The sequence below is a fragment of the Dioszegia hungarica genome (assembly GCF_025882075.1).
Source record: "Dioszegia hungarica strain PDD-24b-2 chromosome Unknown MKK02contig_7, whole genome shotgun sequence".
Lineage (NCBI taxonomy): Eukaryota > Fungi > Basidiomycota > Tremellomycetes > Tremellales > Bulleribasidiaceae > Dioszegia > Dioszegia hungarica.
In genome coordinates, this window is record NW_026515769.1 from 504733 (window position 1) to 517147 (window position 12415).

At 57.1% G+C, this 12415-nt stretch overlaps 6 protein-coding genes across 6 annotated transcripts; 4 read left to right on the plus strand and 2 right to left on the minus strand.

Annotated features, from left to right (window-relative positions):
- Positions 1-357: 357 nt before the first annotated feature.
- MKK02DRAFT_43307 (glycoside hydrolase superfamily) lies at positions 358-2147 on the plus strand (the record flags this gene model as incomplete). The annotated part of the gene is made up of 13 exons (XM_053092366.1): positions 358-387; positions 439-446; positions 496-628; positions 674-762; positions 795-840; positions 886-971; positions 1022-1028; positions 1071-1283; positions 1331-1339; positions 1372-1504; positions 1538-1709; positions 1760-1968; positions 2113-2147. 13 exons carry the CDS (start codon positions 358-360, stop codon positions 2145-2147), a joined length of 1170 nt encoding a protein of 389 aa, XP_052947160.1.
- A 670-nt stretch (positions 2148-2817) lies between these two features.
- On the plus strand, positions 2818-3565 carry MKK02DRAFT_43308 (uncharacterized protein; the record flags this gene model as incomplete). Its single annotated transcript, XM_053092367.1, has 2 exons — positions 2818-2992; positions 3039-3565. 2 exons carry the CDS (start codon positions 2818-2820, stop codon positions 3563-3565), a joined length of 702 nt encoding a protein of 233 aa, XP_052947161.1.
- A 290-nt stretch (positions 3566-3855) lies between these two features.
- MKK02DRAFT_43309 (YT521-B-like domain-containing protein) lies at positions 3856-6296 on the minus strand (the record flags this gene model as incomplete). Its single annotated transcript, XM_053092368.1, has 7 exons — positions 3856-4056; positions 4105-4273; positions 4317-4412; positions 4458-4657; positions 4702-5502; positions 5536-5834; positions 5879-6296. The coding sequence occupies 7 exons, from the start codon at positions 6294-6296 to the stop codon at positions 3856-3858; spliced, it is 2184 nt and encodes a 727-aa protein (XP_052947162.1).
- Positions 6297-6596: 300 nt separating this feature from the next.
- Positions 6597-9155, minus strand: MKK02DRAFT_23955 (P-loop containing nucleoside triphosphate hydrolase protein; the record flags this gene model as incomplete). Its single annotated transcript, XM_053086813.1, has 9 exons — positions 6597-6710; positions 6744-6830; positions 6865-7011; positions 7058-7201; positions 7237-7326; positions 7360-8406; positions 8453-8718; positions 8752-8922; positions 8957-9155. 9 exons carry the CDS (start codon positions 9153-9155, stop codon positions 6597-6599), a joined length of 2265 nt encoding a protein of 754 aa, XP_052947163.1.
- A 219-nt stretch (positions 9156-9374) lies between these two features.
- On the plus strand, positions 9375-10457 carry MKK02DRAFT_23892 (uncharacterized protein; the record flags this gene model as incomplete). The annotated part of the gene is made up of 5 exons (XM_053086803.1): positions 9375-9681; positions 9755-10047; positions 10113-10118; positions 10179-10282; positions 10355-10457. The coding sequence occupies 5 exons, from the start codon at positions 9375-9377 to the stop codon at positions 10455-10457; spliced, it is 813 nt and encodes a 270-aa protein (XP_052947164.1).
- A 656-nt stretch (positions 10458-11113) lies between these two features.
- On the plus strand, positions 11114-12346 carry MKK02DRAFT_24027 (phosphoribosyltransferase-like protein; the record flags this gene model as incomplete). Its single annotated transcript, XM_053086831.1, has 6 exons — positions 11114-11153; positions 11202-11241; positions 11291-11399; positions 11453-11512; positions 11560-12249; positions 12302-12346. The coding sequence occupies 6 exons, from the start codon at positions 11114-11116 to the stop codon at positions 12344-12346; spliced, it is 984 nt and encodes a 327-aa protein (XP_052947165.1).
- Positions 12347-12415: the final 69 nt, after the last annotated feature.

Sequence of the window (12415 nt, forward strand, 5' to 3'; positions counted from 1 at the left end):
TAGGATGACGTCATTCGAGGTTGAGGAATGCGGTGCGGGAAATCCGCATCCTCGCGAGACACAGCTTTGATACCGAGCCCGCGTTGACGCATCTTCCCTTCACCACTTATCTCGGTAATGGCAGACACCCCACGTAGCGGAACAGATATACAGTCAGAATCATCAAGCTCTCTGCACCCGGCCAAGCTGCGCCCAGATCCACTCGCGAAGCGAACGAGAAACCGGCTCATCGCGCTCGGAAGCATCCTTGCGCTCGTCCTCTTGGGTTTATACTCTAGCTCGACAACCACTTCGGTCGCCTCTCGATCTCACTCCGCGCTTAAATTCTGGCTTCATTCGCTACAAGCCAGTGACAAGATGCAGGGTAAGCGGAATGTCGGGTACTTTGTGAGCTCGCATCGCCTTTCCCTGCAAACCCGCTTTGGCTGATGGGGACAGGTGAACTGGTCAGCCGTTTCCTGATGTACTCCACTTACCGTCAGTACTGACGATCAGGGGTATATACGGCCGCAAGTTCCCTCCTCAGGCGATACCTCATCAGCACCTCACCCATATCAATTACGCGTTCGCGAACGTCAAAAAGGAATCGGGCGAGGTTGTGTTGAGCGATTCCTGGGCGGACGTCGAGGTGAGTCGGCTTACTCGGTGATCCCTTCATAGCTCATGATGGCAGATACACTATGACGGAGATAGCTGGAATGATCAAGGGACGAACCTCTACGGTTGTCTCAAGGCCATCTACAAACTCAAGCAGCAGAATCGGTATGTCTCCCTTATGGTGGGGCTGATGATAGGAATTTGAAGGTGCTTATGTCCATCGGGGGATGGACATACTCTCCCGTAAGCTCACTACTCTATCACGACATGGATAAAGCTGACTGTCAGAACTTCGCCAACATTGCCAATCCAGCTTGGAGACAGGCATTTGTGCGGTCCTCGGTCAAAATGGTGGAAGATGTCGGATTGGACGGGTGAGATGACTACTAGCTAGCCATAGCTATAGAGCGTAGCTGATCCTCAGGCTTGACGTAGGCCCTCCTTCTCGCTTGAAGGGCCCAGCTGACTTCTAGATCGACTACGAGTACCCCAAGAACCCCTCAGATGCGGCCGGCTACGTATCCCTCCTCGCTGAGCTGCGCGCAGGACTGGAGCACCTCGCTCATTCCAAAGGAAGCCGTCAGGGTCAGTATCAGCTGACCGTGGCTGCGCCATGCGGTCTGGAGAACATGCAGATTCTGAAGGTGGCCGAGATGGATCGCTCGATAGACTTTTGGAACCTGATGGTATGTGGAACCCGCGCAACAAGCATCGACTGGGCTGATCCTCATAGGCATACGATGTAAGGCACCTCGTCTGCAACGCTGATGATAGTTCGCCGGCTCATGGGACTCGGTCTCTGGTCACCAATCGAACCTATACAGCGACAACTCGAATGGCAATTCCGTCGACAAGGCCGTGCGCTTCTACTCACAGGCTGGCGTCCATCCGAGCAAGCTCGTAGTGGGTGAGTACTTGTGTGAGCTGAGCTGAGCGCCAGGTATGCCCCTCTACGGTCGCGCATTCGCCAGTACCGAAGGCATCGGCAAGCCCTACTCGGGCGTCGGCGAGGGCTCATGGGAGGCTGGCAATTGGGACTACAAGGCGTTACCCCAGCAGGGAGCACAGGAAGTGAATGATCAGCGGATCGGCGCTTCGTACAGCTATGACCCGTACGTCCCGTCGCTCTACCCATATGATATGAAGGGACTGACCGATTCAGCCAGAAGCGCCTTTTGATCACGTACGACACACAGCAAATCTCGCTCCAGAAGACCGCATACATCGATCAGCAGGGGCTCGGCGGGGCTATGTGGTGGGAGCTCTCTGGGGACCCGCCGGAGGAGACGGGTCGGAATCTGGTCAGGACGGTCAAGGAGGCGATTGGCGGATTGGAGTGGCGCGAGAATGAGTTGAGGTATCCCGGTAGCAGTAAGTCTGGCTGTTCTCTCGGTGCGAGGACAGACGATGGTGGTTTGAGGGTGGGTGTGTTGAGATCGGTCTCGTTTGGTCACGCGAAGGTATAAGGGAGCAAGTGGGAAGGGCAAAGACTTAGGGATGTAGCTGATACTGCAGAATATGATAACCTCAGGAACGGCATGTCTGGGTAGCCCAGGCTTGTGAGTCAAGGCCGACGATTCTACGCATGTATGCCCAGTCTACATGGGCCGGACTCACCTCAACATCCATGCTGGTCATGGGGATGCCACCCCTTTCTATCAAGCTGCTGTAAACACCCAGAAGAGAGCGGAGATATCATCTACACTGGAACTTACAGCTGAATATCTGACCCCACTGTCCGCTCAGCCAAACGGAAGCGTAATCGAAGAAGTCAACAGACATCAAATTGCACTCAGCCCACATTTCGCACGCGATAATCGTGGGCGCGGCGGAGATCCAGCAGTCCCTGCCCTTGGACGGACGAAGCCACCATCGAGCGCGCAGACCGAAATCTGACACGCCAAGTGGCACTCACTGCTCGTCCACAAAGGATGATTTGAATCCCGACATCGCAGGGGCAGGTCGCGGCGGTTCGGCTCGCAAGCGACGTACTATTGGATTGCTGATCGGACAATGAGCGAGATTTCTGGCTCAGCGCAGACGGCGCGGGATGGCGTGCGAGAAGGCCGATGACTGGCGCAGCTGAGCAGATCCCACTGACCAGCGGAGTACATATATGACAGTGCAGCGCCCGACTCGCTCTGTGCATTCCGCATCCTTACTTCCTCAAGGATTCCACTACATCCTCAATCTACTCATCACAAACTTACCAGACCAAGGATGTTTGTCTCGGCTACCGCGAGCAATGTTCCAAGCGCGAGCGGCACGGATCTCGACAGTGACACCGACATCGACATCGAAGACTTGCGCGAGCGCGTGTACGCGGCAGCTGGAAAGCCATGGGATGGGACAATTGAAGCGCTGCACGCCGACATCAAGGCCACCATCACCATGTGTAAGTCGAGCTCTCATTGCACATGTCCTCTCAGCTGAAGCTTAAGTGGAAAAGGATACCGCAGACGGCGTGATGACTTTGCAACCTGTATGGGGCCGGGAGGGTGAGAGCCTCGTCAAAGCGGGTGAGATCATTGAGTACTCCAAGCTCATCAATGCTGCTACGGAGTTGCGTAGCAGCGAGATCGTGTCGAGCTGCAAGACCAATCTTCGTGAAGCCGAGGACCCCGACCCGCAAGCCTGGGCCGACCAGTACACCTCCGTCGGATACTACCAGCAGCAGTTGAAGCTTGACGCTGCCAGGGCGAGCAAACCCAATGAGCCCACTCTCGAGCAGATGACGCAGTGGGACCAGGTGGCGATGATACTCGCGCTCCGCGCGATGAAGCTCATGCTTGACGAGAAGAAGCGAGGGCAAAGTTTCACCCAAGTGCTTCGGAAGCCCTCAAGGACGGAGACTGGCAACAGCAGTGGCTACTGGGGAGTGGCACTGAAGCGACCGGAGGCGGATCCGACTTTGGGGACCTCGAAGCTGACTGAGGGTTCGTTAGTGCAGGACCCAGAGGAGATGTAGGGTTTAGATACCCTAGCTGGCGTGGCGCAAATGATACAGTCCTCCCGCATGCAACCGAGTACGTGAGCGTTGATCAATCCGTATGATGGTCCGGTCAGGGCCTTTCCGAGCTGGAGACATGAACTCCATCATCCAGTGCATATCGTACATATGAGGACCCCCCTTCAATCCTCACCATCGTCAAGTTTGTATGATGAGAAGCGTCAAGAATGAAACTCGAGCAAATATGATAGGCACTCGTCAAGTTACTAAATCGTGTGATCGTATTGTCGTTCATCGTCCGTCACGTCCTAGCGATACCGAGAAGGGATGGTGGGGACGGGCGGGACGCCGTTCATGCCAGGCATGTACGGCTGCTGCGGGTGCTGGTGCATCGGCATGGGGGGCATCGGCATCGGCATAGGTGGGAGTGGCGGGGGGAGCATCAAGCCTGGCTGGCCGCCGTTGGGACCTGGGCTAGGTGCGCCGGTCGGGCGATTCTGAGACATGTTCTGCGAAGTCAGCTAGCGGTCACACGAAGATTCTACGGGAGAGCTCACCTCATAGTACGCAAAGTCCTGCAAGAGACTCGTCTTGCTCTTATTCTGATGCTCCAGGAAGATCTGGAGTACCTCGCACCCGCCATCATAGTGCACTTCCTGCGTGTCCCGTGAGTTGGTGATGGGCTTTTGCTCGGTGGTGTTGATCAAGCGGATATGGCGGAGCATGCTACCGATCAGCTCTCGATCTCCGGCATATACCAGGAACTCACACGGAGGGGACATCTCGGACAAAGATCCACTTGACCTTGAAGATACCCTTCCACTTGTCCTGTGCCCAGACCGTGCTGGACTGCGTCTCATCCACACTTCAAATTCAGCACAACCCCACTGTGACGGGAAAAGACACTCACGCAGTGAGCATCTGAGCTACCCCGCAGAAATGGCGAGACGAATTGACCGAGAAGAACAGGTAGACTGGACCCCGTCCGGCATTCTCCTTGAAGGCGGTATCGAGTCGCTTATTACCAAGGACGGTGGACGACCAGATTTCGTGCTTGAGCGACTTTTGGACATCGTCCTCAGTGTAGGACTTGATAACGAAGAACCGGGCCTGATGATTAGCATGGACTTTACCCAAAAGGAGGAATGACATACGTTGTGCGGGCGACAGTCGAAAGTAGCCGGGTTCAGCCCCTTCTTCCTCGCCAGCTCAATCACCTCCTGATCCTGCGCTGGCGGAGGCGGCGGAGGCTGATTGTAGAACCCGTTCGGCGGCATCGGCGACATTCCGCCATTCTTGTACCCCTGCTGTATTCCGCCATAGACAGCCATCATCTGCTGCTGATGCTGTTGTTGCTGCTGCTGTTGCTGGAGGTAATTGAGGTTGATGTAACCCTGTCCGTCTGGCCAGATCTGGTTGCCGAATTGGCCTCCACCGGCGCGTCGGAGGGCATCATTCTGCCATGGTGATGCCGGCGCAGAGGGGGCGCGGAGCGGGGGTGCAGGCGAGTTGTCTCGACCGCCCACGAGGTTGGCGACCCAGCTGGGTTCCTCCTGGGCGTGCGGATAAGTGAGCGGACCGCCGAGGTGCGAGCCGGGCCCGTCCTGGCCTCCCCGGAAGTTCATGGCTGTGAATGCTTCCTGGACGCCTTGGATACTCCGAGACCAGCCGTCATCGCCTACTGAAGGCTGATTCGGCGCCCACACGCTCCGACCGATCGGCGATGTTGGTGGCGCCTCTTCAGAGGGATCGTACATGCGCGGATCGAGAGGAGAGAGGGTAAGGTGTCCGCGTCCTCTGCCATAGTGACTCGCGCCGAGAGACTGGTGCCGCTTGATATCTGCCCCTTGCTGCGTGGGAAGCGAGAAGGGAGGGAGCGCAGCGGTGGACGAAGCTGGCGGGAAGGCTGAGCTTGGAGTAGGAGGAGAAGCGATGGCAGATAAAGATCGATGATGCTGTCGTCAGCTGAGCTTCAGTGGTGAACATACCTCTCCTGCTTGTCGCAAGCTTGAGCTTCGACCTAGACCGTGCTGAATATCCGCCTCACTGGCCGATGCAACGTGCCGAGCTTGGCTCCGAAGACTCTGTGTCCTGCTGACGCTGGTAGGTTGTGCTGGGGTGTTGAGCAAAGGGTTCGGGATGCTAGCGAGGGACGACATGGAGTGGGATACGTTGTGTCCAGGGGCTGAGTCTTGACCTGCCGTAGAGGTTCGGCGAGGGGGACGAGGAGGTGGGCCCATAGACTCGGGCATGGGTGGGCGGTAGGATGAGACGGCAACGCGGTGACCTAGAGTCAGCGCAGGTCCCCACATTTCCAGCCTATGAGCTCACCTCGGCGATTCGGAAGACTGCTCTGCCTATTCAACCCCTCCGCACCCCCCTCCCTTTCCTGATCCTCATGAACGACCTCGACATCCCTTCCGCTCGGCTTGCGAGACAAGGTCGACCCGCTCTCACTCGCTCCCACCTTGACACTCCCGCTATTGTTCCCATTGCTCAAACTACCTGACCGGAATCGACCTCCTCTCGTATCCGACCTGAACTTGCTCCCGTGGAACGCGCCCGACGCGGCCGCTGACGCCGAGATAGAAGCTGACGGCTGGTGTCGCGTTGACCCGATCGTGTTGCTGCGCCGAAGATGTGATTCTTGGTCTGCGGATGGAGGCGAATTGTTGCCCGAGGATGGGTTGAAGGAGTCGGCAGAGGGGTTGGAGGAGGGACCGCGAGGCTGCCGGATCGGCATGGACATGGTGGGCAGTTTCGTGATTTTCTTTAGGCTACAAGATACTTAGATGCTCGGCGAGGCAGGTCTGTCCTGATATATCGTTAGATCGAGGCTGATAGAAGACGGGCCAAGATGGCGAGAGATGCAGATAGAAGAGGGAGAGCTGTGCTGGGCGCGGCACGCGAAGGAGGCCAGCTGAGTTCTGGAGCGGGTCTAATTCCCGTGCGCTCAGACGCTCATGTGGCGAACCTTATTTCTCAAAGCTATACATCCTGCATGATAGATGCCAGGATCGCAAAGACCTGCAGACGCTCGGCAGGCACCTCAAGCACTTCTCACCCCACTCTGATCCCTCCACTCCTCAAAGAACCTGATCATCTCCGGCGTGATCCGTCTCCTGACCGTCCTCGCCGAGTGTAACAAATGAGCAAGGCGGACCTGATATCAGTTTCGGCCGACCTGCTGACTTACGAATGGCGACTCCAGATCCTCATTCATAGCGCTCAGGGCCGCGTCTTGACAGATAGAAGCGACTTCTGCTCCGGAGCATCCCTCGGTCTGGCCGTTAGCCCGGCCACCAGTGTGGACTCACGATTCTAGCGAGATCGTCCACGTCTACTCCTGGTTCGATGGCCATGCCTTTGAATCTGATAGTGAAGATGTCTTTCCGAGTAGCGAGGTCTGGAGCACCGACAAAGAGGATCCGGTCAAGTCGGCCGGGTCGCATCAGGGCGTCATCCTGACCGTCAGCTTTGCCTTGATGCCCACAGAAATAAGGCACTCACGAGTACATCCGGCCTGTTGGTCGCTGCGACAACCGTGACGCCCGTCAACTCCTCGATACCGTCCATTTCATTCAGCAAACTCGTCAAAACACCATTATGCGAGGCGTCCTCCGACCTGGCCGAGCCAAGCGCATCGATCTCGTCCTGGATATCAGCAACCGCCCCAGGGTCAGACTCACAAAGAAGATGATAGATGGCGAAGCTGCACGAGCTTTTCGAAATACCTCTCGAACCGCTCGTTCCGACTCGCCTACATACTTGTTGAGGAGCTACAGTCAGCTCGGCAACATGCCAGAACATACCTCCGGGCCCTTGACGGCGAGAAAGTTTAGCCCACTCTCGCTCGCCAGCGCCTTGGCGACCAGAGTCTTGCTACATCCTGGCGGACCGTATAGCAATACACCCCTCGGCGCCTCCACGCCTAGCCGGCGGAACGTATCCCGGTGCTTGAGTGGCCACTCGACGCACTCTCGGAGCTTTTGCTTCACCTCTTCTTGCCCGCCAATGTCCGACCACTTGACGTTGGGCGTCTCGATGAATACCTCGCGCATCGTCGACGGGCGGATGGATGGTAGGACGGCATGCACATCCCCGATGGTCAGACACGGCGGAGATACGCGCTGGATGGCGAGTACGGCAGATTCGCGAATAAGGGATGAGAGATCCGCGCCGACAAAGCCGTGTGTCCGAGCTGCGAGTCCGGCGATATCCTCCAGTGTAAGGGAGTGGGGCATCTTGCCGAGCAAGATGGCAAGGATTTGCTCCCTCCCCTCGGCGGTCGGGATGCCTATCTCGAACTCTCGATCGAATCTTCCGGGCCGGCGAAGAGCGGGATCGACCGAGTTCGGCCGGTTCGTAGCCGCAATGACAAACACCCCATCCCCGCCGCTCATCCCATCCATCAACGTCAACAGCGTCGCCACGACCCGTTTCTCCACCTCGCCCCCGTCCGCATCTCGGCGCGGACACAGCGCGTCAATCTCGTCCAAGACGACAATGCACGGTTTGCGTCGACGCGCCTCGTCAAAGACGCCTCGGAGCCGCTCTTCGCTCTCCCCGTGAAAGGCTGAAGAGAGCTCCGGGCCGTTCACGACGATGCAGGAGCAGTTGGAGGCGCCAGCAACGGCGCGTGCTAGGGCAGTCTTGCCTGTCCCGGGAGGGCCATGCAGCAAGATTCCGCGAGGAGGGGTGAGACCGAACAGGGTAAAGAGCTCAGGATGGGACATGGGAATTTCGAGAAGGGAGCGGATCTGGGTGATTTGGGTATCGAGACCGCCGAGCTTTTGGTAGCCTTCTGATGCGGATGGCGTGAAAAGGTTGATATACGAGGGTAGGGCCTTAGTGATGCCCTACAAATCAGATCTAGCTCCCAGGAGAAGATGGCAGGGAACATACCTCGTCCCTTCCTGTTCGAGTCCGTCCATCGTTGCCATTCCCAGTCGCTGTCTCAGCCTCGACAAGCTTCACCGCCGTCCGCCAGTCCATCTCAAAGAAGTCTTCACCCTTTTCCCCATCGAGCTCCATCCGCTTCATTCCGTCTTCCAGTCCACTCGCCGCAGCAGTCGGTCTCCGCTTGTCCGACACTTCTATCTCAGCAATCGCGTAGTGCTCGCCCGACCCGATCTGGATCTGCGTCTTCCGCGTGACATACTTGATCGACACTGCCATCAGCCTAGCCCGTACCCATGACTTACTGAGCAGCTCCTTGACTGCCGCTTCGAGCCATAGGGCCTCTCGCCCAGCTGCAGATGGACCAGAAACAGAGACGGCCTTTGCGATACCCCTACATGAGGACGGATCGAACCGATACACCTGAACATCTCCCTCGGCGATACCGAGCAGATGTATGGGATCGAGCACTAGGCCTGGGGATAAGCTTGGTCTTATACCTAGGCATACCGTTATCTGTGATGCCAAATTGTGGCCAGAGCTGCACGGCTACTTCTCCCCTGCCCGCAGAGACGAGCCGGACCCATTCGCCAGCTATGAGCTTGTGTGTCCGGAGGGTGTCGGGCGAGATGTACGCGCGACGGACGTTCCGGGTGGAAGTGGTCGCCACGTCCTTCCCTGAGGCTATCACCTGCAGTGTGAGGCTCATGGTGTGATGTAATGTGGAGAATGCACGCTGCTTGATTGTTCAGTGCTGCAGCTCCAAAATATTGTTGACACGACTCTGATCACGTGCAGCCGAGCCCGAGGAATGCGATCTGGCGCTGGCTTGCAGTGAAGCTCTATCATTATCATACTTCTTGATGTTGCATCTCACCCTGTTGTCATAAGCGGTGTGCAGCCTCCTCTGAACTATTCATCGGGCACGATGTCGGCCCACACCGCGCAGAACGACCGTTCCCCAATCATCATCCTCACCGGTGCCTCCCGCGGGCTCGGTCTCTCGACCCTCCAGATCCTGCTCTCTCGGTACAATGCCCGAGTGACCACGCTCTCGCGCTCCACGCCGCCAGACTTTCAGGCCGTGGTCGAGAAATACGGAGACGACCGGGTTCTGGCTATACAGGGGGATGTAGGGGATCAAGCGACGAATGCTGAGGTGGTGAAGCGGACAGTGGAAAAGTGGGGCGGGGTGGATGGCCTGGTGCTCAATGCAGGGGGTCTGGAGCCGCTCGGTACGTTGGCCGAATCTGGAGTCATAGCCGGCGGTATATGCGCTGTATATAGGGAAGAAGGCTAACCGAATAGGCAGAATAGCGGACCTGGATCTATCAGTTCTCACGACATGCAGCAATACCAACCTCCATTCTGCTCTCTATATCATACAGCCTGCTCTGCCCTATCTTCGAAAAGGACGAGGTGCAGATGGAGCTAAAGGACGTATCGTCCTGACTTCTTCCGGCGCGTCGATGACCGGCTACGTCGGGTGGGGATTGTATTGCATGGCCAAGTCCGGCCTGAACGCCCTGGCGAGGGTGTTAGCGAATGAGGAGAAGGAGGCTGGGGTAGCTGTATGGGCTGTGAGACCTGGTGTGATCAATGTGAGCTACCTTCTCCGCAAGTGACGGCCGATCATATGTTGTATGCGCAAAGCTGACGCTCGCAGACGGATGTGAGCTGCACGAGTCTCTTCCTTTCGAAGATGTAGGACATCGCCAGCTGACTATTGCAGATGCAGTCCTTATTGCGAGATAAAGGTCCAGGCGTGATGGACCCAACGCAACTACAGAAGTTCCAGGACATGTACGACAATGGACAGCTGTTACCCCCGGATGAGTGAGTCAAGGCTTCTGCTCCCCTGTAGTCGGGATGTCTGTGGCCTGGAGACGAATTAAGCTGACTATATAGGCCTGGAGCGGTCCTGGCAGGCCTGGCGGTGAAGGGGCCCATCGAGCTGACTGGAGAGTATATCGAATGGAAGGACGACCGCCTGAGCCATCTCCGGCTGTGATCGCAGAATGCAGCAGCCTGCAGGTTGCCCTGTATATCCAGTCATATTGATAGGCAAGATACCCTCTGGTCTTTGACGACCCCGCCTGCTGCAGCTGTTCCCGTCATACCTGCCGCTGCCTCGTGCCCTGCTGCCGTCCTCTATCTGAAACTCACGGGGTAAACGCACGCACGGGCCTGTCGGCTTTGTTCGGAGTGACGTGGTACCGTGATACTCCGGTAGATGACGGCATTCTCCGGCGGTCCGGCTGCTTGAGCCAGAGATTTTCCCGCAAAGCTAGCCACCTTCAAAGTCAGCTTGTCCATCAATCAGCTAGACAACGTGCTTGACCTACCTTTACACTCCATCAGAGAGGCGGAGATAGGCTCTGAATCAGCCTCGAAACTTAATCAGAAGGGCGGGAAGGACAAACGTGCTCGGCCGGCAGCTTGATCAACAACACCGACGTTCAGCTCTTGCTATGGCGGATTCGGCCTCGACTGTTATACAAAGGCAATAGCCCTTCGCGCAGCTACCCAAGCTCCCTATCGCGGCGCCTACTCCGTAGAGTTCCGCCGAACGGTGCTCGACTAAGACGGCCGCCTGTGCAGCCTGGCCACCGCTATCTGTGCTCCTGTCGACACCTCCCCCAACCCAACCCTATCAACCCCCTCGCAATGTCGTCTGCGGCATACGCCAACATCAAGCTCTTTGCGGGTGAGCTAGCTCCCCGTCTTTGATCCGGGGGTACAGCTGATCAATCAGGGAGCTCGCACCCCGAGCTATGTGCCATGATCGCTAAGCGGTGCGTACTGCAACAAAGCTGAATCTGGGATGCTTGGCTGAAGATTTAGCCTCCGAATCCCCCTCGCCAAGCGCAATATCCACCAGCCCCCGTCAGGCGAGACGAAGGTGACTATTGTTGAGAGTGTGCGGGATTGCGATGTGTACATCCTCAATACCGTGAGCTAGGAGTTGTCTCAATCTTGGTCGAAAACCCACAGCTGACCTTACAGTGTGCCGGAGCTGTCAACACCCATCTGATGGAGCTTTGCATTATGATTCATGCCTGCAGAGTGAGCTACCCATTCCAGTTGTATCTACGAGCTACGCTGACCTGCAGATTGCCTCAGCCCGCCGTATCACCGCCATCATCCCCCACTTCTTTTACGCCCGACAAGACAAGAAAGACAAGTCCCGGGCGCCCATCACCGCCAAGCTCGTCGCCAACATGTTGCGCGAAGCGGGCTGCGACCACGTCATTACGATGGACCTGCACGCATCGCAAATACAAGGCTTCTTTGACGTCCCCGTCGACAATCTCTACGCCGAACCCGCTACCGTCCAATATATCCGGCAACACCTTGACGTCCGGAACTGCGTGATTGTCTCGCCCGATGCCGGAGGCGCCAAGCGTGCGACGTCCATCGCCGACCGGCTCAACACGGATTTCGCGCTCTTCCATAAAGAACGCAAGAAGGCGAACGAGGTCAGCCGGATGGTACTCGTCGGGAGCGTTCAGGGCAAGGTGGCCATCCTGGTGGATGATATGGCGGATACGTGCGGGACGCTGGGACTGGCGGCCCGGAGTCTGCTGGAGCAGGGCGCGACGGCGGTGTATGCGATAGTGACGCATGGGATTCTCAGCGGGCCGGCAATAAAGGTCATCAATGAGAGCGGGTTGGAGAAGCTCGTGGTGACAAATACGATCCCGATGGCGGAGAAGGTGGAGCAGTGTGACAAGCTCGAGGTGATTGACGTGAGCCATGTGTTGGCAGAAACAATAAGGAGGAGTCATTTCGGAGAGAGTGTGGTGAGTTATTCTGCGTGCCTTCGACGTATCCCGGGACAAGCTGACATGGTAGTCTTATCTGTTCCATGAGGTCCCGTTCAGTATCAGCGGAGAATAGTCCAAGGTGACGCCTGCATAGAGTATCCGCGTCAAGTGCTCGTTACATCTCAATGTGCAAAAACAAATT